A 25,581-nucleotide genomic window follows, 5' to 3' on the forward strand; every position below is an offset into this window, starting at 1 on the left:
CTTACCCTTTCCCGAGCACGCTGGATCTTCTCTCTGTCATGGCTGAGGTTTTCCAGCATCTCCTGTCCAATCTGCTCTGCATTAAAAAATCAAAATGTAAATCATGAAAAATATACCTTGTGACTGTAAGGCCTCAAAATGCCAGGTTAGATTGTAACAAAGTTATTTCAAGAACAACAGCATTTAATACATATGATAGCTTAATCACTCCTAACTGCAAAGAGGAAGGTATCATTATACTAAATTTTAACTTTTCCAAGCAACATAAAACTGCAGAAGCAACAACCAAACCAGAAGCTGTCCCCTTGCAATCTGCCAAGGTTTTGGAGGCCCTGGAAACCAGTGCTGATTTTGGTTGACAAAACAAGGGCAAGAAGACTTTAAAACCTGCTCTAAGTGATGGGCGTTCATACTTCCCATGCACTCTTTACGCCCACTCCTTCCCTTAGCAAGGAAGTCAGGAAGCCTTCACTAAGAACACCAGCAATACTTATACATCTAAGGATACTGAAAAAATATATTAGAAGAATATATTTCTTGTGCTTCTCAGCTTTTACCATTGATACTTAAATAAAAGTCATTTTGGGCTACGCCCAAACCAGTTACTGGTGTCTATTTTGCTCCATCAGACACTATTTCTGGCAAAACTGGAGATACACTGTGATGCATCTCCTGATGTTTTTAACAGCAGACATATACATTAATCTATTGGCATCTCTGCTTGTTTACTCATGGGTTATTTGCTTCCGCAGCTCATGGTGAACCAAAGGTTGCAAAATTATAGCAGAGAGAGGAATCCAAGCCTCAAGATACGGTACAAAGACAACTCAAGATGCCAAAACTTTACTCTTCAAACAGCTCCAGTCAAACGCTCCTCTTTGACTGAAATAATAGCGGCAAATATAGAGAAGAGATTTTAATCTTCAAAGCTCTATAGAAACATTAAGAAACCCTCCCTGTATTTCCCTGAAGGAGAAAAATAAGTTAAATCATTCCCATTTTACAGGTGGGGAAGCAGACACAAGTAGCTGAAGCAGCTGTAACTTGCCTCAGGACACACTGCAAGTGTGAGACAACCAGGTATTTCTGCGCACATTCATTTAGGCAACTTAGCTAGGCTGCTAGCTAAGTAAAACTATAAAAACATTTCATTTTATTTTTATAAACAACAGAAATCATGTTGTTCTGGTGAATGAGTTGGATTTAAAATGTCACTATGTGAAGAGATGTACAAAAATGAATTGGTAAAAAAAAAACAACGATATGTTAGTAGAAAGAACATTACTATTTTTTATTTTATTATTTTTTTTAAGCATACAGTCCATTTTGGAGTCAATCCAAATTAGAATCACCTCAAACTTTTAAAATGTGGGACAGGCATTTTTTTTTTTTTCTAAATGGATTTAACAGAAGGTACACACTGTTAGATAAAGTCTACGGAAATTCATTACATATATATTTCTTTATCTGTTGCCAAGTGCAGTACAAGTAAGATAAATATTTCCTCAGATATCTGACCACAAATTGACATCCTCATTATGCTATCTTGTCCCTCTTGGCTTGCTGCTCTTCACTTTTAGCTGTATATACAATGCCTCCCAAAGGTGAAATGTGGTAAGATATGTGGTTATTGAGTTAAAAAAGCTGTGAGGTGCAGTACAGTCATACAAATGGTAGACTAAGAAAGTGATTCAAGAAAGAGCTTTGCCTATGTTCGTACGTCAAAGGACTTACTGGATGAAGGTATACTAAGCTTATTCTTCATCAAAGCACTTAAAATACTGGCATACAGAAACAGATACATAGATTCAGTGTAATCTGGGAGAGAAAAAGTAAAGCAAAAAACCTTAAAATAAAGAGGAAAAAAAATTTGCTAACCAGGTAGTACCATGAGACAGTATGATAACAAATATTTATTGCTAAAAATTATACATACGTTTACAAAGACGTAAAGGAGTGCAAGGAACAGATTTTCCTTCAAAGGAATAACTTTAAAATAAATGGCTAAAATGGCTTGATATTTCCCAAACAAAGCTCAAAAATATCTTTATAGGAAACATCTCTATTTTCTTTACACCAATTTTAAGCAAGTTACTGTGGTTCTTTTTTTTCTTTTTTTTCATCTTCTTCCTGTCACTGGCAGGTTCACACTCTCAGCTTTTTATAATGATTGAGTTTATTTTCCAACCATCAATGTGACAGCAGCATCAACTGTAAGCGAGGGTAAAACACCATCACTTTGACGAATAGTGTATTTTCCTCTCATTGTCGATGACTGAAGACATCAATAAATAAGGAAGGAGAGCATGTCAGCCAGAATATCACAGAATGAATTGTTGATATGACACTTAGGGATTAAACCTTCAGCCATGAAGTTCAACCTAGCAGAGGGGTCTGAGAACTGAGATAGTTGCGTTTCTTCCCAGCAGCCTCTATAGATAAATAATTGGACGGATCATCAATTTTACAGGAGCAGCTTTACTCTACATGCACTTTAGCTGATGATCTTTGGCCTTTTTTGGGCTAAAATAACAACATAAGTTGAACAAAGAGACATAACGGAGGTAACATAATCTCACAATAAGTTCGCAAACATAAATTGACACCTTTATCCACAGATTCTTTTCATATCCTTGTTCTACTCTCAGAAAATTCACTGATGACAATGAAACCTGATTTTTAGCTGGAAGGTCAAGACAGTCAAACAAAAATATTAATAAATAAAGAAAATACAGACTCATAAATGATATGAAGACATGTCTCCTCACTTGGTTTGCAACTGAAGGTGCTTGGGATCGGAGAAAAAAAGCAACATTAGCCCACTCTACAGCTAATTATAAGCTTGATGCTGTTGCTATCTGCTTGCTATCATTTTTTCAAGTTTCCCCAGGACTCTGATGTTTTCCTGACACTTAAAAACTTCACCTGTGTGGTAGATTCACGCTTTTAGTGCAACAATGCTGTACAGATCTTTCCAGACTAGTTACAATGCAAATCATTGATGATGCTACTACAGTTATGTGAAAAGGTCATGTTTCTAAGATGTACTGCAGTGCAGATGTATCAAGTAAGACTGATACACAAACTGAAGGGTGCTATATGTTGCTAGTAACTGTGTTATTTCCATAGAATCTTAACAAAGTTAATTATTTGGTGCTGCACCTTCTACCTGTAATTCCCAAAATGATGCAGAAAATTATGTTCTAAAACTGAAGCTAAACTTGAAAAATAGAATGGTGAATGCATTTACATCTTTATTATCTACTTACTGACAGAGAGCAGGAATGTTGGATATAGCAGTTATCTCTGTCTTAAACAATGTTGTGATGAAAAGAAAAAAAAAGTCTGAAGAAGTACATAACTCCATTAAAAAGCATCAGCTTTAAAAGGCAAATACCAAAATTCACAGCTGCAAATACATTGGACCTTAAAGTTGGTTGAATAGCGTATGGGAAATCAGCTTCTTCAGGGCTGAACACCTTGGTTATAATGTTATGATGCGGGTCATACACAAATGGTGCCTGGCTCCATGAGAGCCTGTTGCATAAAAATATGTAATATGAAGATTTCACCAACTGAAAAAACATAACAAAACAAAAACAACAAATGCAAACCCAACTTCTCTCTTCATCTCTGCAAAAACTGGCACATGGATTTCAACTTTTATGATGAGATACACCCAAAAGACAACAACCATTTCTAGTGATGCCTTACAATCTTGAATGTGCCCTTACCTTGGAATTTGCATGTAACCTATATGCAATATTTATTTATAAGTACAAATCATAATTATTTAATACATGTTCCACAAAGCTTGATTTCTAATACTTACTTACACACATATCAAGTATACAGAGTTAGTTGTGCTTGACTAGTTTTTCCTTTTACTTTTTTTTTTCTTTTAGCCATTTATGTATTTATTTACTTTATCAGCTAAACTGATTTTGAAAGAGCTTTTTCTAATGACTCAAGTCAATATTTCTTTTTTTTCTTCAGAATGAGTAATATATTTACTCAAGAGACAGGAATGACATGGAATGAACCTCTCCAGACATTTGGATAAATAAACGTGTATTTTTATGAATTTTGAAGACAGAGACTACATTTTTCTTTTCATATAAAAAATAAAATAATTCTACTTGGTTTATATAGCACTTTGCTTCTCAGAATGTACCCTGTATATCAGTATGCATTTACATAACAAGAAAGAAAATATGTTTCATAAGAGGTGGCAGATATCCTGATACGGTTTAAAAACATTTAGAAGGCTTAAAAACAACTGAATCATGGAAACGATGCCTGAAAGTATGATTTGCCCAATCCTGTCATATGCATGCATGCATGCAATCCTGTCACAATTCATGCTTGTGAGTTATGTAATTAGAGGTGGGAAATGACAAATTAATTCATACTGAGAAAAAGAGAAGATCAAGTTAAAAATCAAGATGGCTGCTCTACAGAATGAGGAAATAAACTCAGTAAAATAAACCAAACCAAACAACAACAAAAAAAAACCCACAAAAACAAAAAAACCACACTCCACTGTATGTTGTGAGAGAAGGAATCAGAATGGAGAACCTTTCCACCCTGAGATCCCCAGGCTTGCTTAGTGAATAAAAGCACTTGGGGAACGCACTTTTCTGCTATCTTTGCATAGAGACACTGCATGCTGTGAAAACATAGCAAAAGCTTATGGAATATTCTTAGAGAAGAACTACACTGATACAGGTAGAAAATCAGAAAACATACTAAAAGTTGGCGCATTTTATTTTTTTTTCAAAACATTGCCACTGTGTTTTGGACAAAGTAAAGGTTTGTCTAGTCTACAACTTTAGTAGACTAGAGCAATAAATCATCAATGACAGTTTCTGGGAAAAAATATACTAGAAAGTGTTAAATACTAGCTGTTCAGAGGTGGCAGCAAGTAAATTTACAAAGTTGGAAAATATATGTTGTAAGAGTCAGAAGAATTCAGGGTTGAGTCAAATGCTTTATGCTTATGACAGGAAAAAGTCAATAAAGAAAGTGATGACACATCTTTATGTGTAGGGACACAGGTAAAAGTCTTATAAATTTACAAGCTCACAGTTGATATATATTATGTTGAACAGCCAATATAACTAGAGATGGGGATTTAGATCATTAAAATTATTGTATGACAAATACGGGTTAACACAGATAAGTAAAGGATGATATAATGGCTATAAGCCAATGGAGAGACTATTTAAAGAAACAAGAGAGTTGCAGAGAAGTGAAATGTGAGAGCTGTTGCTCAAAATGCCTCAAGAATCTGCAACAGATAAGTTAATGTGCATGTTGTTAAGTAGTCGCTTAACACAATAAAATAAAAATTAGCTACATGTTATAGAGACTGGTTGGCTTCTTCCGCAGATATAACTGCTGTACATTAGGAAGAGTACTGACAGTCAACAGTGCACACTGAGGACATCTAGCACTTCCAGAGCTTTCTGAAGTTCCGTTACAAGTGAAGATAAAAGAAGTTGCATGGTCTTATACTGAAAGCACAAAACACCTAAAAATACCTCCCAATTCCTCCAGAGTCCAAGATGTGCACCAAAGTTAAAATACAAACATTTTTCAAATGAAAAAAGTTCCTATAAGCTATAATGGATGTTCATAAAATTATTTTCATTGCCCAACAGCAAAAGGGGTCTGTCAGTCCTGAGGTCTGACCAGGGGACCCGGAAAGAAAAACATCGAGAACATCTGAACAGAATTCAGACGCTGTGCTTTGTTCAAAATAAGGAAGAAAAGGGAAGAAAAGATGTTTGAGGAAGATACCACACGCCTTTAAGAACAAACTGGGAGCATTTCATAACCAACACCTCTTATGGTCTAGGCCTACTCTGTCTTTCCTCAGGAAAAAAAAAAAAAAAGCAGATGAATGAGAAGAAAATAGGAAAAAGAAAGGAGAAAGATGATATGTGACAGACCTAGTAACTTCACCTCTAGTAGCCTTTTCCTTTTCTAAGGTTTCATACTTTTTCTGAAATCCTAACTTACATCAATCTGATGGTATGAAACTACTCATTTCTCACTAACTGATATTTTTCTGTCTACTCCCATCACCCATCTATCTGAGCTCCCTTACTAACATCCTCACAGCAACATTCACAGGAGGTGGCAGACTTTGATTCTCCTGACTGCTTGTCTGTATTGAAGTCCAGTCATTGTTCTAGCCATGCACCAGCTTGGTGATGCTCATCCACTCCAAATTCCTCCCTTTGCATTTCTTTTTTTCTTCTTCCTTCAGAAAAGTTCTAAGGCAAAATAAATCCTTGCTTAGTGCCTCAAGATTAGTAAACGACTTGCTACTCCCATTTCAATCACTTATGTATGGCAGCCCTCAGCATCTCCTTTTCCTTCTACTTTAAGTGCTGTCAGGATGGGAGAAGTCCCTGCTTGCTCTTAGCTGTGGTGCAGAGAATGGCTGTTGCTTCATTACAGCACTGCCAATCTTGAATTTTTCTGAAAACAATTTAGCAGTGGAGAATATTAGCAATACTGATTGCATCTAAATCAAGTTGCATTAACATACCCTCGAAAACTTGGTCTGCAAGCCATCACTTAATTAAACCTATGACTCCAAACAGCAACAAGATGACACAACAGGGATCTTTGGTTCGTCTAACTAAGGCTGGATTCATAGTCATAATTTAATAAAAAATGCTCAAAGCAGTGTAAATAATTACTTTGGACCCTGCAGTATTCATTATTTCAAAGACTTAAAACATGTAGGCAGAGACTTGGCAACTTAAACTCTTGCATTCAGCAGCTCGAGGCCTTGAAAATCGTAAGGTTGGCCCTACCTCTATTGCTGATTTACTCTTAATGCAATTAATGCACTTCAAGAGACAGAGTTTAGCACCAAATAGATGAGATTGACTAGTAGCCAACCAACCAATAGAAAACAAAGTCACATTAGGCTATCACAAGAGAAGAAACCAATTTAAATTTGAAATATATTTTAAAGTTGAAGTGTGGAGCAAAAGATTTTTTCAAACATTTCACTATGCAAAGACTCAGCATATAACATTTAAACAGTGCAAAGACAAAGAAAAAAGTCTGCTAATTATATTTGTAAGCACTGAAACTTTTTTTTTTTTCTTCATGACCCATTTATGTAGCTAAAAAGTAAGAACAAGGTTCTTGGCAGCATCTCAGTTTCTAGACATTGGAAAATCCATGAGAAGAGTATTTCCTTCAACTGTTTTAATGTGAGAAATGGCTACCAGAAGCAAAAAGCAATGCTAACAAATGAAAACAAAATCAGATCCAAAAAGAATGACATTTGGGTTTGTTCAATATTCCAATGCACCAAGTTTATCCTGAATACACAGACTGATTAGAAAGTCAGGAAAGCTGGCAACACAAGCAAAAACTCTATGCTTGTTTGATCTTAAATACTTCCAAAGACCTAAAGAGTGTTTTAACCTTTCTTGTACTGTTCAGCAATTCATTTTAAATGTGAATGGAAGTATCTCCTGCTGTATTCGCATTCATATTTAAACAACAAAAAATAGAAAGCAGATAGTGTCCAGACATTAGAAAAATAAAACAAACCTAGAGGATTATTAATAAATAATGCTTAAAATCACTGACCAAGAAGTGTAAGCATTCTGTGCAAAAATAAAGCATTCTGAAAAAAATAAAAAGAAAAAAAAAGATTTGGGTGTATATATATATATATATATAAACTTTCTTAAACGTTGGAAAGCCCACAAAGCAGGTGAACAGCTCAGCAACCTCGAAGCTGGCTTCAGTGCAACTCATTCTTTGAATACGAATTAGCAATGGGTAATCGCAGCATATTTATGAGGCCTTCTGCCTGGTCCTTTTCTCCAGTGAATGCTGTATTATTCATTGCGTGTGCCCTGACCCCAGTGCGCTCCTGTTCTGACAAATCATACTTGATTAAGACAAATCTTTATTAGTTAGCTAGTCAACTTCCCCATTTATCATTTGCAAATCCCATTCTCCTTTTCGGGTACAGTAGAAGTAACTGAAACCGTTTTTTCTCCAAATAAAATGAAATGTTTGTTATAGACAGTAAGTGCAAACAGAAGCGTAGAAGTCAGTAATAGATGATAAAACAAAGGTTTAACAGGCATAAATTACAAACATGGCAAAACTCTAACACAATAGCTTATTTTAGATAGGCTGAGGAAACATTAATTAGCTCATCCTTTCAACATGCTTCCTACTTTCCCACCAACTAAATCTTTCAAAATCTAAACACCATAAAAAAGAACTGTATTGCAAAGTAGGAAGCTAAAAGCACTGAGGTTAAAAAAAAATAAAATAGAGATTGCTGAGTAAAGTTATTGTTCAAGGTTTCTACCACCTCCCCCCAAATCTTTTAAAAGTCAATCTATAAAAGAGGCAAAATAAACTCAAAATTATTCATGAAGCTTCAGTTTCCTTTGAAAATGTAACATTTCTCCACAGAGGTGGCAATTTGGAGAGGAAGAACCCCTTTCAAAAAAAAAAATTGGTTTATTCAGTGAGTAATTTACAACTAGAAAACCTTGTGATGTCTAATGCACACCAGTTTTGTCACAACAGTGGTTTTGCTTGCATGAAAGGATCTTCCTTCCATCAGGGCTCTGGAGATGTAAAGCAGCTATTTGGAAATGAAGGGCCAAGGAGCAGAGGGAAAGGACAGTCCATAGGCTATTGCTCTGGCTGTGGGTCAGCTCTGCCCCAGACTTTTGGTCTAGCATCTGGAGGGACCTTAAAGAAATGTTCATGATACCCAACTCCACAGACCTTGCTGAGGGGTTTGCTAGACAAACCTCACCTACAATGAGGCAATCCAGAGAAGCACACTTGGGGAATGGTGCAGGGCCCCTAAGTCAGGATCTACAATCAAGGTAAATACCTATTTACTCTCAATGCTGTATAAATAAAATGAACAAAATTATCATCATCCTGAAAACATGAGACTATTATGAGGAAAGACCATGTAAGACATTTGAGAAAGAACGGGGACAAAAGCACCTGAACCAGACAGAAATGAAGCATTGTAGCAATGCTGTAGAACTGGTGGTCGTAGCTGGTCTAAGGAGACGCCACCTATCACAACTGGAGCAGTAACACCTCTTTATGGAGAAAAATGTGACATTTTGCACATATCTGCATTTTTCTTCGTTGATGAATTTTAGTAGTTTGTGTGTTTAATTATACTTTGAGTCTTGTTTTTTATACATAATTTAAACACCTCAGTTAGAGTCTGTGTTCATTTGAAATGTACAGTAATTTAAAAACCTGCACCTACAGGACAAAACATCAACATAGCCATCTCCGTGCTGCTTGCACAACACTCTTCTCACAGCCTCCTGTCTTCCGACACTTAGATCTGCCCATCATAAGCCATCTCCCCCCTGTTTATATTTTTATTTGTACCCTGCAGGACCAACACAGCTATGGATTCTGCTCCTTTTTCACACATATCAGTTAAGTGTCAGTTATTTCCATCCTCAATGTTGCCTTCGATTACACACAGAATAATGCTGAGAAAACCACTAACTCAATAAACCCACAGCAAGGGAACAGAGGGAACAATGAAAAATACCTGATGGTCTGGCAAAACACTGTTATCAGGAGGTATATATGAAGGAAAGAATACAGCCTGATTTTAAAATCCAGGCTGAGTTTGCAGGGAGATATATATATATATATATATATATATATATATAAAAAAATCTCTGCTCTTGTACTTGTCAACCAAAGATATTTCTTCTGGAAATTGCTGAGATGGAAATAAAGACTTTCCCATAATACATTTTTACAGCAATCCTCAGAGCAGAATTATATTTTAGGATCGAGTTAAGCTCTTCAGATGGTGTTTAAGAGGTAGACTTACATGGGGCCTTTACTGCATGTAGGCACGATCTGTTTCTAAAGGATCCCTGCAAGGAAGAATTGTTGCAAAAAATGAGTTTTCAGTAAGCGTCTAAGATAAGTGTGATTTCTTCTGATGGAGGAACCCAGCAACACTTTTTTGGCATCTTCACATTAGACTACTCCAATATGGTTTAATTAGGGGCACACTTGGAGACTGCTAAAAACAAACTGCTCCAGAACAGAGCAGCTTACTGTGTAGGAAAGGGGGTTTTTGCTTGGATCCAACCAAAGCAGCTGCTTGCAGTGCTCCAAGTGCAATTCCAGCTACTGGAAATGATCTTTGAGGCCCTCAGTGGTTTGGGTCAGGGCTACCAGAGAGACTGCTTCTCTCTGTTAGGTGTTCCTTGAATTGCCACCAGCAGCGATGCACACTGGAGGTGCCATGAAGAAGCACTGGCAGCTGAACAGTCTCTTTGAGGATGTCCTAGGTTTGCATCACATCTCCCCTCTCCTCTGGTCTGCCAGCCCTCAGATATGTTAGCGTGCAGGACATGAGGCCAAAGACATCAGGTGGGCTGCTGTGGGATGTAATTAACAATTTCATAGGACTTGCTGGCAGGCCAGCGTTAACATTATTTGTGAGAATGTTCTGTGTGCTGCAGAACAGACGATGTACGTATTTCTTTGCCGTAGCTTTTTTTTCTGCTCAGAGGACCAACCAGAGCAAAACAGTCTGCCTAGTAGCCCCTAGCCTGGCACAGCAAAGGGACAAGTATTTGGATTTTCTGTTGTGCTCAAAGATCAAGAACATAGGGAGGGCAAGGTCAGATCTGGGAAAGGGCCTTGGACTGCCGGGTTCTGTATTTAAAATGAACAGCATGCCACCTACGGGCAGGTACAATCCAGATGGCCAGCCTCACTGGTTTTACATATCCGTGCCCATGGCCATTTTCACATTTTATTGCTGTTTTGGACACCAGTCTTAGAGAAAAAAAATCTAAAATTTCTTGGAGCAGTCTTTAATGTTGCAAAATAGGGGACTTAAGAGAACAGTTTTGTTACTGGCTCTGCTGCTACTGTACCCCAAGGAAATATTTGTGCCTCTTTCCCCATTTCTAAACCGGGTGTGAGGGAATCCACCTTGGCAGGACACAATATCAGTCCTTAAAAATACTGCACTCCTATGGAAGGCATTAAAATACTGCACTTAGTTTGTTATATATGCATTTTCCTCATAAGTAGTAGTCTGAATATCATTTAAATTGAAAAAAACACCATTAGAAATTATTTTCAAAATGAAAACCGAAGTGGCACACTCTCCTCAACTACGGGATGTTTATATTTTGGTGCTCAAATAATTTGGGAAACCTTTATGAGATTAATTATCCCAGGATCTATAGAATTGGTAAATTATTGCAGTATGACATTTTAATGCAAACACCCAGTTTACAAACATAACTTTGCTGGAAATTCTCAAGAAGCGTTAAGCCGATGTCAGTGTCTCAGTAATTTCGCAGTTTAAAAACAGTTAGAAATGTAATGACTACACTGCACTTGATTAAAGCATTTACAGCTCTAATCAAAAACTGACAGCAAGATCAAAGATGTTAACTTAAATCTCTCTTCTAATTATGTTTAAAATGCCACACCTCAGGCCTGTCTCTCCTCTTCTTTTTCAAACCAAATTCTGCTTAAGAAAGATCTAACACTTCTTAACAGTTCATTATCCAATAAAACTATTCAAAGCTTAAAAGCAATCTACACAATTAGTCAGGACCTCAGGGAGTCCACCGGTAGTCTTTATTACAGGGCTTCATATTAAAACACCTTAATTATATTTGTCAAATGGATTTCATTAAAACCCATCGTCACTTTAATTTTCATATTTTGACAGTGCTGGCATAGCATTATTACCACCTGCCAAGCTACGAACTACAACAAAATTATCAAATTCCTTCAAATACTAAGCAGTTTCTTTTTGTACCTGACCAATGATTTCCCTCTTTTTGGTGAATGCACCGTAATTAAGAGGAATAATTAAAGTTCCATATTGAAGCAGCATGCGTGCAAGCGAAACGTGCAGTTTATCTGCCGCAGGTGCATAAATAAGAACCTATACGGGTACCTGGTTGCCAGGAGCACAGAATACAAAGGTAGGACACATATACCGAAGTGCTTCTGAATAATAAAGCCAAGACATCAAACAGAATGCACTATTATTTAATCAAATGACAACTATGATGACTTGAAAGCAGAGGACATTTTAACTTCTACTTATTATAATGTCATTTCGACACAACAGATCTGGGGATTATGACCATATACTGTAACCACAGTTTTATTTTACATATGATCCACTGAGGTTCCACTTGACTTTAGACAATCAAATTGAAATATAATTAAAACAAAATTGCCCATCCTGCCTACACACAGTCAGTACCACTACAAGGGTTTCTGATATTTATGATTTTTTTTTTATGTGTATTTCCAATGCAGGCCTTTTTTTTTTTTTTTTTTAAATACACAATGCCACAGCAATTAACAGTTTTAGACAATTACAAATAATACGAAACTAGGTACTAGCATCTGTCCTGCAATACAGTTTGGGCTGTTAATGTCATATTGGCTATATAAATAAATTATTTCCTCTTTTTTGTTATCTGAGATACTGTGCTGAAAACTGAAATAAAACAATAATTTACCAGTATTGGACTTATATTTACTGAGCTAAAATAAGCCTGATTAACTCCATGTTCTTCAGTGAACATGTGTATGAGATGACTTTGGCCCACAACAGATAAAACAATGGCATGCAGATTGCAATGGGGGAAAGAACAGAGAATTGTCCTTTCTTTCATATAATCATAGCAAGAAATAAGAAATGAAGTGGTTTCTGCCATATGTCTAACACACTTCACTGCTTTGTACAAAGGTCTCAAGAGTAATGATCTCCGTGTGTTATGAATATTTTAAGACTTATTAAATGTTCCTGGATTATTGTGGGTAAAACTATGGGATTTTAAACAACCGGTTTAAATAATAATTAAATATTATTCCTACTTAAGGAAAAGATGGTTAATAATTTTTTAATGTAATATCAAGGAGGAAAGCTTCAGACTCCTTCACATCATATTACAAGTTTTAGCAAAGGAATTGTTGAAGACATGCTGGGGTTTATTTTATTTTCATTTTATTTCTTTTTATCTTTAGTTGCTTTTGAATTACAAAGAAGTAAAACAGAGCACTTACAAGCAAGGGACTATGAGCTGACCACAGATCGCTTCTTTGATTTTATGGCAAGTCACTTATTTCTGGCAAGTCAGTATTTCTTTCATGCTATTTACTCTACGTGTCAAATGGGTCTAAATAATGTTTCTGCTAGAATTCCAATAAAACACACAACTTCCCACATACTGCTCTGTTTCTGTTATCAGGATATCTTATAGTGATATAATCGGAATTTTCAGGTGCCTACCGGTCAGCTTTGTATTCTTATTCAACCTTGGGTGCAAGTGGAGATTCCTCTTCGAAATCCTATCCCAAACCCAGAGACAATGTAGGAATTAAGCAGCATTTTGAAAGCAATCCCACCCTGACCCAGACTGTTGCCTGGCTTCTAATGAGACAGCAAGAGCCTACTCCTCTGCTTACTGCAAGGACAGATGGATGGACACGGAAGCTTTCCAGACCACTGGCAAATGTGTAATAAGGATGATTATTTCTTCCACCATTGTTGTTTTAATCTGTATGTGGGGAAGGAGGGAGGGATGGCAGAAGAAAAGCAAATGGGCAGGAGAAGCTGGTGGGTAATGAGAGCTCACATGTGCCTCTGATACAACCGGTCGTGCTTTCCCTCTCGAAATCTCTTCCTCACTTTGCACCCAGGTTCCTGCTCTCCCTGTGAGCACTCTGCAAGGCTCTGGTTTTGGTTCCCTTCCTCCCCACAGATCTGCAGTAATTTATGCCTGGAGAATCTCATGCACAAACAAACTCAGCTACTACTTAATAAGTGACAGATTTCCCTCTCTGCTACAGTGCCATTTCCTCTCCGATCTATCTCATTGCTTAGCCTTCAATTCAAATTCAACACAACACAGCAGTTCCTTGTCCTCCCAACACGTCTCCACTCCATCTATACTCATTAAATGCAACACGATCATCCTCTTTTTCACCCAGCCTCAACATCTTTTTTAACTCAGTTCTCTCATTTCTGGGCAAGCTGTCCAATTTTTTCTGCTTGACATTGATAGGAAACAGGCTGGTCCCATCCATTCACCTTCCCAAAACTCCCATATAGGCTCTCACACTTCTTTTCACATTATTGCATCCTTTTTTCTACCCTGGACAAAAAAAATCTATGATACCGCCTATAGTAATGTAGAACACACCTACAAACATCGTATTTATTTATTTATTTAAGCACAGTACTGGTCTTTTTTTTTTTATTATTAGTCATGCCATTGCCTCTCCCCACTTCAGCACACCAAACAATAGCTACATTTCTTCCATAGCCAATCCCTTCATGGTCTGATTTCTCCCATTCTCCATCAGCACATTAATTCCTTTCTCAATTCATTCACTTGCTAAATTCTTACTCAGCACCTCTGCACTTTCTCCCACATTGCCACTCGTGATTGCAAGAAGCTGAGCATAAACAACTCATCACCTCATCGTGCTCCTGAAATCTCTGATCTGGTTTTTCTTGCCTATCGATATACCATGCAGTCATAACTGAAATCTCAGCCTTAACCATGAACGTTCATGTTATGGGAATTTCTAAATGTCTATTTCCAGAATAAGGATAAGTAGTAGCACAAAAGCTAGCAAGCAGGTGTGGCCATCATCCATGATGGAGGACGAAGGTACTGTTAGAAACAAGTTATCAGCACTCATCTTCATTGTTGTATTGGAGATGTGATACAGAGATTTACAAGGAATACTGCATTGCCGTCAGATTTTACCTTCCTAAACCAACCACTATCCCCCACAAGCTATCAGCAAATAGAATGTAAATCCTGTTGTCATGACTGAATACTTTATTAAATTGACACTATTACTAATAACGACAGAAAGCATGCCTGTTTTTCACTCTTGACAAACAGGAAGCCAGCCATGTTTCCCATTTCAGCTACAATACACAAGGAACAATTCAAAGTGATACTTGTCCCTGCCTGGCACGCATTCTTTACCATTTGAAGTTTATTTGATACAAATGAGGGTCTACAGAACCCTGCTGACATGAAGTCACAGAAAGCATATACATTTATGAATACTGCATTTACTGCACTTTGTATGCGATGTTTGTTAGGTCTTAGCGCTGAAATCCCAGCTCTGAATCTATCTTGAAGATGTCAAGGATGTGTTGTGAGCTTTTTCTTTTTTCCCCCTCCCAAAACAAAACAAAACACCATGACAGCCTTCATAACTTTAATCATTAAGATTGTATTATCTAATTTATCTTAAATCCCATTATGGAAACTACCAACGTTTTTTGTTTTTTTCTTTTCTTTTTTTTTTTTTGAATAATATATACTGTTGATGTAGGAAGGAAACGTGAAGACAGAACAATCCAGCTGGATTAGACATTTATGAAACCTGTTGCCAACAGTGAGCTGTCAAAGCCAGCAATCAAATATAATCCTGGCAAAAAGAATGGAGATTGCTGTGAGGAGATTTACTTAGAAGAAACTCTTCATAGTGCTTTTTTGTCCCAATTCTTCTTCCCTGCACCAGTTTTAGACTTGTTTGTTGCTTGTTCCTTCAAGTTATACCTAGTTTATTGTTGGGTGATAGGAATATTTTCTCTGTTTTAGAATTAACTGTTACATTTCTACAGCCTCAATGCAGAAGGCCTGGACAAATGATTATTGTTCTCCTTCCAAATTTTAAGAGCTATGAAAATGGGAAGTAGGTATTAATAAAGGGATTTCCACAATATTTCCAGGATTAAAAAAGGAATAACTATTCCTCTTTTTATATATATATATATATATAAAAGCATATAAAAAGGAATACAACAACAGGGTAACATTTGTATTTTGTCCTTTATCTATTCTGCAGGCTACCTACATTTCTAGGAGTCTCTCTCCTCTATAAAGTGAAAGTAATGCTATGTAGTTACTTTATAGCAATGGCATCAAGATTTACTGATTAACACAGATTTTAAAAGATTTTAAGAACACACCATCTGATTTATGTACAGTCCTAATTTTAATTCAACAAACAAACAAAAAAACAGGATTCTAAGACTTTGTGATATGTGTATATTTTACTGCGAAGAGAAAATCAACTTTTAGTTAAAGGTTGTGACTTGAGGAGCCACAGAAACCATAGTAGGTCTGTATACTAGATATCTGTATACTATTAACAATACTCAGCTGAATAATTCCATTTCATCATTTGGGATTTGAAAAGTCACTAAAGCCTTAAATTTTAGCCAGAAAAGTAAGCATATAGAATACTGGCTACTTTCCCTCATTTAAATTGAATCAACCATTACAGTCAACAAGCTTCCCACCCCATACAAGTAAATAAAGCAAGCTGTATCCATTCTAATTTAAAAACTCTTATCTTCATTAAAAACATAGTTGATTCAGTCAGAAGTTCCATCTATTATGTGCTGTAATGATTTAATTGTGCCAATTAGATCTACAGTATTCCTAGAAATGGAGGAGTTGCAGCTGGAGCTCTGCAGACCAGTCAAACAATTGTCACAGGATATTCAGAGGACTGCAGCACTCTATTCTAGGTAGAAGATTAAATTGTAAGGGAGAAAGGAGACAGGATTTCAAACCAAGTATTCCAACACGACAAATAACTCTTCTTCCTGGGCTTTGCTTTTGTAGAAATGAGAAGTATTTCACTCTCCTATTCTGTAAGTAGCTGGAAATGTACCGCATATTTTAATAATGACATCAAATAACTTGCTAATTCAAGATACTTTAGCCAGCCATGTGTCCCAGTGAGAGACAATGCACGAACCCTTTAAAGTATCTACAATACAGAATATGTTCCTTGATAATGTCATTAAGGCATGATGACATGTAGCAAGCAATTGCTGGCAAAGGTCAATAACCTGATCCATTTATACAACGAATGCCTGTTAAAACAGTGTTTAAAGAACAATTGAATGATTGATGACCATAAGCTCTGTGTTGGCCATGATGTGCAGCATGCACATCCAGCATGCTCTGCAAGCACCACACATACCTCTTACACTATGGGTTGGGCTGCAGGAAAACTCTGTTCTCCTAAAAACAAAACGTTTAGACAAAAATGCTGACAACAGTAATTGAGTGAACAGAGCTCTGATGATGAATTTGTTAGCACTGGGCAGTAAGAATAGGCAACGCTTCTGATCCAAATGAATAGAGCTCAGTTTGAAAATAAAATGCTCAGGGCAAAACAGACTGCAAGCATCCTCTAAGCTCCATGTCAGAGTCCATGAAAAAAACAGGTGACCATTCCACAGATCTCTATCACTGAGTTTTAAAATTGTTCTTTTATTTTTAATTCACTGATGTATTAAAATGCAGTTTCATTTGACACACGCTTGAAAATAGCTTCAAAAGCCATTGTCAAAATTCACAGGCACCATTTGTTGTATTGTTCAAAAAAAAAAGAAAAAAAAAGAAAAAAACACAGGAGGAGGGTCATTTCCAAAATATTTTTGTTGTTTTAATCTGCTAGCAACCATTATTCTACCAACAGAGTGTTGCACTCTTCTCAGAATTTAACCCTCTTTTCTGAAGAGTAATTAACCTAACAGCTTCTTGCAAGTCCTTTTTCTGTCTCATCAGAAAAGCATGGTGACCTGTATGTTCTGTAAGACAGGAATGCTTCCCGAAATCGTCATCTGGCCCTTCGCAGAATTAATTATCTCATTCTAAAGTGACCACTTTCCACTTTTTACAAATATGACTTACCTTGAAAAACATTAAAAAATATACACGATCACAAAAATAATAAAATAAATATGATCCATTCAAAGCATTTGATATTTTATAACTGTAGTGGTTCTGGCTTTCGTGAGATAAACACACCAAAACCACATTGTGCTGCTGATGTGCACCCTTCAATTAAAGAGCATTTCTGCACACAAGCCAGTTCCTCACGGAGGTGTTGATTATAAGTGACATTCATCAGAATCAATGGTATAAAAATAAGCTCCCTGCCATTTTGCTACATCCATAAACAGGTGTGGCCTGATCTTTTACTAGGTGCCCAGACAAGAAGACACGCAGGGACTGTATCTCAGCATGAGTCACAAAGCAAAATTACAGTCCTGTGTTTCTGTTGTGAGACTTCCTAAAATACGATTCCTAAGTCAGAGGTCGAAGCTGCTGCTGTTGGTTAGTGCCATCGGGAGCTGGAATCGTTGTCCACAGAATCCCTTCAGCATCTCAGTACAACAATCAGGCATGTCACTAACTTGCTTTAAGAAAAAAAATAAAATTCTTCACTGAAAAGCATTTCCCTGACTCTTCTTAGAGCTCCACCGTCCCAAAACTGCAAAGCTTCTGTGGGGCATGGTAAGCAGAGTTATACTGGAATGATATTTAAGAAACATATGTACAAAGATTCTTCACGTCTTTCCCAGTAATCCCTCACCAGTCACAAACACGACTAAAACAAAGCAGAAAAGGGTTAAAGAAACCGGGAGTTACACACTGATTACTTTCCCATCTCTCCCTTGGCAATGACAGAAGTTCTGCTCCTTAACATACACATCCAAAAAAATGATAAAGAATGATGCCAAGTGCTCTGTACTTGTTTAAATTCTGAAAGCTTACATCAGTTGACCTACTAAAGGAATCTATCCCTGTTTCCATCCTGTTTGGCCCTATAGTTGAAGCCTCCTCTGCCTACATCATTTTATTCACTCACACAAGAAAACATTTTTTGCCACTAGACACTACAAGACATCACACTTTTCACATAAGTGTCCAAAAATCTTCCAAGAAGTCAATCTGCTTGCCGTGGCCCATTGTTAGAAAAAAAGTTTTCATCCATCTTGTTCTACCAAGAGACAAACCTGCTTCCCTTTTCCCAAGATACAACCCCATTTCTTCCCGTCCCCATTGTCCTTTCTGACTGCTTCCACCAGCTCCTCCTGTATCCTCCTCTATCTCCTCAACCATAATGTGAATGCAGTACTGTAGCCTGATGGTTTAATCATGAACTGACAAAACCAGTGACTCATGGGTTCACAGTGGAGGAATGGAGACGTAAGAATATTATGGTTCTTGAGAAAATCAGAAGAAATTAGTGACAATGTTCTCTCTCTTGACTTTTAGTTTCTTAGGAGATCGTCTGCTATAAGACTTCTGTGAATTTTTAAGTTCTGTGAAGAACAGAGTAGGAAGTCTCTTTTGCAATGTCATTCCTTCCCTTTTCTCTCTTCACCTTCCCAACAACAAAGCAGAACAATGCCCATCTCCATCAGGGCATTTAAACGTTGCAGATCATTTGAACATTAGCAAAATCCTATGCATCAAAATAAAACACTGCAACTTTTAACTATTACATGTTCACAAGAAGAAAAAAAAAAAAGCATCGTTTACAGGAGCTAGGACCCTTCCACTTTGCATTGTTAGATGTTCTTCTATGATGCTGAAAGAAGTGAGGTTTTCCTTTTCTGGTGTTATTTGCACAAAAATCGGTATTTCTGAATTTTGCCTGCACTGAGGAGTCGGAATGGGTCTGAGCTCAGGGTGCAGAGCTGCAGGGTAGGGGCTCACAACAGAGCCAAAGACCAGCAATGTCTGAGACTTGCAGTAAGGGTAAGCTTTCAATGGGAGCATCTGTGTAGATAACTCTTAGCTTCTGTCTACATTAAAGAGCACTACAATTTGTTGGGTTTGCTTCTACTTTTTTTTCTTTCTTTTTGGCCTAGGGAAAAATCCACCTTCACTTTATTAATAGTGAATTCAAATGGTTTTTCTGCTGCAATTTAACAACTTTTTTTTTTTTTTCCTTCCTGCACAGAGACAAGATATTCTTCTCTCTTGAACACTTCAACATATTTGTTCTGCATTATTTTTTCATTCGCTGTTATCCCGGAGGCTCTCAATGTTTAAATAGCTCCCTCCCTCCCAAGTAAAGCTGTGCACTAATATCGATCAACTTAGGCTGGAAGTTACTATAAGGCATTTTTCAATAATCAGCCTGGCTGTTCAGAGAGTGTCTTGAATATAACCCTTAGGTAAGCAGCATAATACACAAGGAACTTTCCCTCAGCAAGCGCATCTTTGCAATCTCAAGGATGGCTGCTAATGCTCCACCAAACAAAGAAGTTGATTCTGACTTTACAGTGTGCAGGTCAGAGGCAAAGTCACAACAGCTAATGACATTCTTATTCCTATGCACAGAGTTTAAGCTTCTTAGGAGATTGTGCATTTAACGACATGTGCCCTTCAAACAAGGGGTCAGATGGTAAATAAGCACTTAATGAGTGTCAATTTTTTTTTTAGTTAAAATAAATTAATCCAAAAAAACACAAACCAAACCAAACAAACAACAATCCTCTTCTAGGAAGACAACGCTGTAGCTGTACAAGAGTAAAGTGCCTTTCTCAATGAATTATAGTGAATAGGAGATCTCACCTGGCATGAAAAAATAATAATTTCAAGCTAAATAATTAGAAATAAATTATAGGAAGGTGATGATGCTTGCAAAGAAATATCCATACCTACAGAAGGATGAGTAAGCTACTCTAAATTCTTAGGTTTTCATTTAATTCATCCCTGACATAAAATGACTTTTTTTTTTTTTCTATTTTTACATTGCCCATTAATCGAAAATGGCATAGAAAAGCAACTGGTACGAAATATTTGAAATCATTCGCACTTTATGCCTTAAATAGACACATTCAATGGTTACTTCACATAGTACTTAATTCTAAAATGAAAAACTTAGGGTGTTTCAATTTCTCCTCTTAACTGTGAAGCATCAGATTGTGCTATATTGTTTTTATAGCTCTGAGGAATCTTTAAAAGAAAAGTTTGTGTAAACTAAAATGGCAAAAAAGGTCCAGTGTAAAAATAGTTCTTTGCACACTGTAAAAACCAATGATGTTCACACCCATCAGTGGGCGAAAGATAAACATCATAAAAGTAAATAACACTCTGAAATAGATGGCTCCTATGAATCCTGGAGACAGCACAAACTGTTTTGTTGTTTTAAAAAAAGATTATGCATAAGCAAATCCATGTGACTTTAATGACAATTTCTCAAAGTATTTTCAGGTCAACATCTCTGCCAGAGAGTCCAAGCAAAGCCCAGTGGGTGCAGCTGTATGCGGTGCCCCGCTGGCATTACCCTCGATATTTTGCTTTCTTGTTCTCTCTTCAGCACGGTTCCTGCTGCAATCCTCTCCTCCAGCTACGGAGCGAGACGGCCACGTGCAGCGGTACGGCGGCAGACGACGGTGGCAGAAAGCTGAGAGGAAGGAGAGTGCGACTCGGCACCACCGAGACGCTGCAGCTTTGTGGGATCCCCACATGCTTTGTACGGGGATGCAGCCAGAAAGCCGAGGTGCGCTAAGTTCAGCACCCTTTGCAGCTGACAGATGGTTGAGGAGAACAGCATGTGCCTTTCTATCTCCCCACATGGCATCACCTTAACCATCAAGAATAAACAAGGTTAGAGTAATTCGGGAAAAATTCATACTATGGCAAATGCAATTCAGCGCAGGTAAACGCAGGATAAAAATTGTAAGACAAAAGATTCCAAAAGAAAGCCAGGACATTAGGGGAAAGTGTTCAGAGGCATAATGATTGAAGAGAGATTTAAGTGTCCTCCTGGGTCATGAAAGTCTTAAGCTAACGGATAACTGCACTCGAAAAATAGTGCTGCACAGTAAGCTACATAACTAGAGGAATTTAAAACTAAAAACCTAGTACTGACTGGTAAATAGGAGTGACTGGAATGCTACAGTATTGCATCTAGCACAGCTCATCCTCCGAAAAGCAGCTAAGGAAGAACTCTTCAGAACAGCAAGAATGAGACCAGGACACGAGAGCTATGGGGAGAAAACCTAGGAGGCACGTTTACACCACATAACACAGAGCTGTGGAACCAGTGCCAAATGAGAGGGACCAGCTCAGCGCACACGGACACACTCGTTTGGGCATGTTAGTGCAGAGCTGTGACTAGCGCTGGTACGGTTATTCTGCTTCTGGTTTCAGAGATCGGCTCTTAGCGAAGAAAGGACCGTCTTGATGCACACCATTCGTATTTCCAAGTAAACTGACAGCAGAGGAAGAGGGAGGTAGCACCATCTGAAACACAAGGACCATGTTTTGCAGCCTGCTGCAGTCAGCTCCGTGGCAGGCAGAAGCTGCAGGCCACCACTGCGCTGCTACAATATTCTGTTTCTGGCCGTATCTTGTGAGAGCACAGACAGGACTGCAAACGAGAAGTCACAGAGAGGATCTCCACAGGGTCATTCAGATGCCTTTGCTGTGAACATATGCTACATGCTCAAGGGCAAGTAAAGTGCTAGGCTCTTGCATAAAATAGATTAAAAATATGTGAAGGGTTTAAGGGAGCTGGTAGACAGAAAGGACAAACTGACCATAAGTATAATGCCCACAGATAGTATAGCTTTCCTTATCCTTAAAAACAGAATAAAACAAAAAAACATCAACCAACCAAAGGTGGAAATTTAACTAAAGACCTGCTTATGACAGATCTCGAATTATGTAAGGTAACGTGCACGTTCAACGCTTTGAGACAGCAAGTAAACAAAACAGGAAAGAAAGAGTCACCAGCGTGTCCTGCAACCTGGGAAGCACTCAGAATAATCTGCAAAAGGGGAAAAACTTCCATGGTAAACACAAATTATATTGCTCAGCTCTTTAAAACCGTCTGTTCAAATTATTTCAGGACATGGTTATTATAAAGCACGTTTGACCATAATTTTGCACTCTGGAATAACTTCAGCACAGTCACTTGGGAAGCAGCAGCCAGAGTTTGCTCTGAGCCTGGCTTGCCTGGAAGGAGCACAGCTGCCTCTGTGCCCTTCGGAGCTCTGCTCAACCACCTCCTCCTCCTGCAGCCCCCCGCGAAGGGGAGGTAGGGCCGAGGGAGATATCCTGGCTAAAAACACTTCCCATCACCTGCGTGCATGTGGATGTTCAGACATGCTGTGTAGAAGCTGCACTCTGGGAGCAAGGGTTGTAGGGCCTGATTCAGCACTTGACGTGATGTAAGGACTTTGACATGTTTTGGGGGTTGTGTAGTAAAAACTGACTTCAATTTGCTCTATAGCCAATCTCAAATTTAGAATACAAATAGAGGGAAAAAGGTAAGAATTTTCAAAAGCAAATGAAACCTCACACACTTGCAGGATCTTTGCCAGATTTCTGTGCAACCAGAGAGAGGTAGGGCAGGTAAGACACTCCTAAGACACTTCCCTAAGAAACTTTCTGCAAATCAAGATACTGCCTGTAGTTACCAAAAATTAATTCCAAGACCAACTGGTGCAAAAAAAGCAAACTGATGCAGTTACCACAGCTCAGCCCAACGCTTGGCAATGGGGGCTGAGCCCTGAATTCCAGAACTGATTCAGGCCAACCTATAAGAGAACTCAGTGGGTGTAAGGGCACCTGGTTAGGGAACAGCATCGTTACTTTTTCCTTGCCTTGTCTGCTGTTCATTAAAATGCTGTAGGTCACAAGGGGAACTGGAAGAACATGTCAAGGCTCCTTCCTTTTCTGTTGCCTTAAGCCAGCTGATCCCCTGATCCCCCCCATGTCTCCTGCCCCACAGCTTCTGCCAGTCAGACCCCACTTTTCCTCAGTACATCGCCCCCTTCCCCTGCTTGGCACGTTCAGGACAGGCCCAGAGCACTCTGCCCGTTCACTTCCCGCAGTGCTCTGGGGCAGGCTCCCCCCATCCTCTTGGACCACCAAGACCAAGAGCTACAAGCTGCAAGACTCCTCCAGGAGCAGAGCTTTCACCCACCCCAGCCCACGTCCTGTCCCGGTCCTCACTCCAGGCTCCATGCTGCCTTCACCCTGGCTGATGGCGGCCGCCGCTCGCACCGCTGCCGAACATCTGGCCTCAGCTGCTGGGCTCCGGGGAATATCGGGTTGCTGCTGCAAAGGTATGCTGGCAGAGGATTTTAAAGAAACATGTTCTGAGAATGCTTTTACAATCTCCACCTCTGCCTGCTCCATCCGAAAATCTGTTTCACGCTATCACTTCTCCAAAAGACAAATTTTTATATATATATATATATATATATATATAAACCACTAGGAGGAATCCCCTACTGCCTACACAATAAAGTCAGTCAGAGGCAAGATTCCTTCTCACAGATCTTATCCCTCTAAGCCATCAGACTGACTAAACCACTATCCTTTGATCAATAGGGAGCTAAGTGGGAATTTTCAGAAAAAAACCTTTAAGCAAAATAAAGTTGCTTCTTTATTACACACAGGCCTCACTGCCCCCCAAACCAGAACAGAGGTGTGAGTTTTATTTTTTACTTTTTTTTCTGTTTTTTTTTTAGTTTAAAACTTGTTCTGTCTGGATGGAAGACAGATTCAGCAGCAAGAGCGGGAGCCGAGAACGAGACTATTTACCTCCACTGGATATGATGATTGCATCAAAGCCTAAGCAAGTGGCCAAGTGTGAGAAACAGTGAACCACACGCTAAATATCAGCATTTGGTCATAGTTAAATGTATCAAAAAAGTGGGGATAATTAACCCTCTGTAAATGTAAATGTGTTCTATCTAATTAAAGGCATGCTAACACAAACAGTGGTTTTACCTGCAGCATAAAATGGAGAGGGACTCTTTTAGCTCTGTTTCAAACTGCCCATGCTGAGAGCACAAACTTAGCCACAAAGTAGTTTCATGTGAGAAACTGAATTTGGACATCAGACTTCTGAGATCCTATTATAGCAATCACCAAGCGTTAAAAAGACAAAACATCTTTTCAGAGACCACTGCCAGACAGCAAAGAAAATGACTCTTTAATAAAATCGGATCAATTTTCTAGCTAACCTGCCCCTAGTGGAAACAACATAAGACAGGTTCCCAGAGAGTCAGCATTAATGATGGGCCCATGCAATGAATATCATATGCTTCCATGGACATAACAAAATTGCCTGGGGCAACTTTCATATGAGGGCTGGGTTGCAAGCTGTCTGTCTTGCTTCTTCCCCCTTGCCTAAGACATCTCCTACGCTTTTTTTTTTTTTTTAAAGAGGTAAGATTTCTCACTGTGGTACAGAGTACGTGTTTAAATGTATTATGGAAGAAATAACCGATTTACGTGGAGCAGTTGAGACACTTAAGAGAGCTGGGCTCAATTCCTGGCTCTGTAGACAACGTGCAACCTGATACTGAGGAGGTCACTCTGGATTGTTTTTACATGAGCTTCAGCAGCCCACTCTGCTGTGGTCGGAGCAAACATCAAGCTCACATCAGTCGGATGTTTCACAGCTCTCCTTACACACTTTCACTCTCTTCTGGACTCTCGGGGTTGGGGTTCAGCACCATACAGGCTATAATTATACTGTTTTCCACATGAAGATTTCTCACTCGCAGAGAATTTGTTGTGCAGGCAGAGCAAGCTTATGTTTGCTTATGAAATCCTGCACAGACAATGTCCACGCTGTGTTCAAACCCCATCTGAAATATAGAATAATAATAGCCCTGAACACAGAGGTGTTGAGGATAAATTGCCAATTGCGGATGAG

The 25,581-nt window shown here is 38.4% G+C and overlaps 1 protein-coding gene across 6 annotated transcripts in view; it reads right to left on the reverse strand.

The window, feature by feature from the left end:
- Positions 1 to 25,581, reverse strand: part of VTI1A (vesicle transport through interaction with t-SNAREs 1A) — a 266,673-nt gene that overhangs the window by 104,918 nt on the left and 136,174 nt on the right. For 4 of the 6 annotated variants that reach the window (XM_067000600.1, XM_067000603.1, XM_067000599.1 and 1 more), the window contains one exon: positions 6 to 76. In XM_067000600.1, coding sequence (XP_066856701.1) covers positions 6 to 76 — 71 coding nt within the window. The other 2 variants (XM_067000604.1, XM_067000602.1) reach the window with 1 other exon arrangement.

Source organism: Anser cygnoides, chromosome 7 (assembly GCF_040182565.1).
Source record: "Anser cygnoides isolate HZ-2024a breed goose chromosome 7, Taihu_goose_T2T_genome, whole genome shotgun sequence".
Lineage (NCBI taxonomy): Eukaryota > Metazoa > Chordata > Aves > Anseriformes > Anatidae > Anser > Anser cygnoides.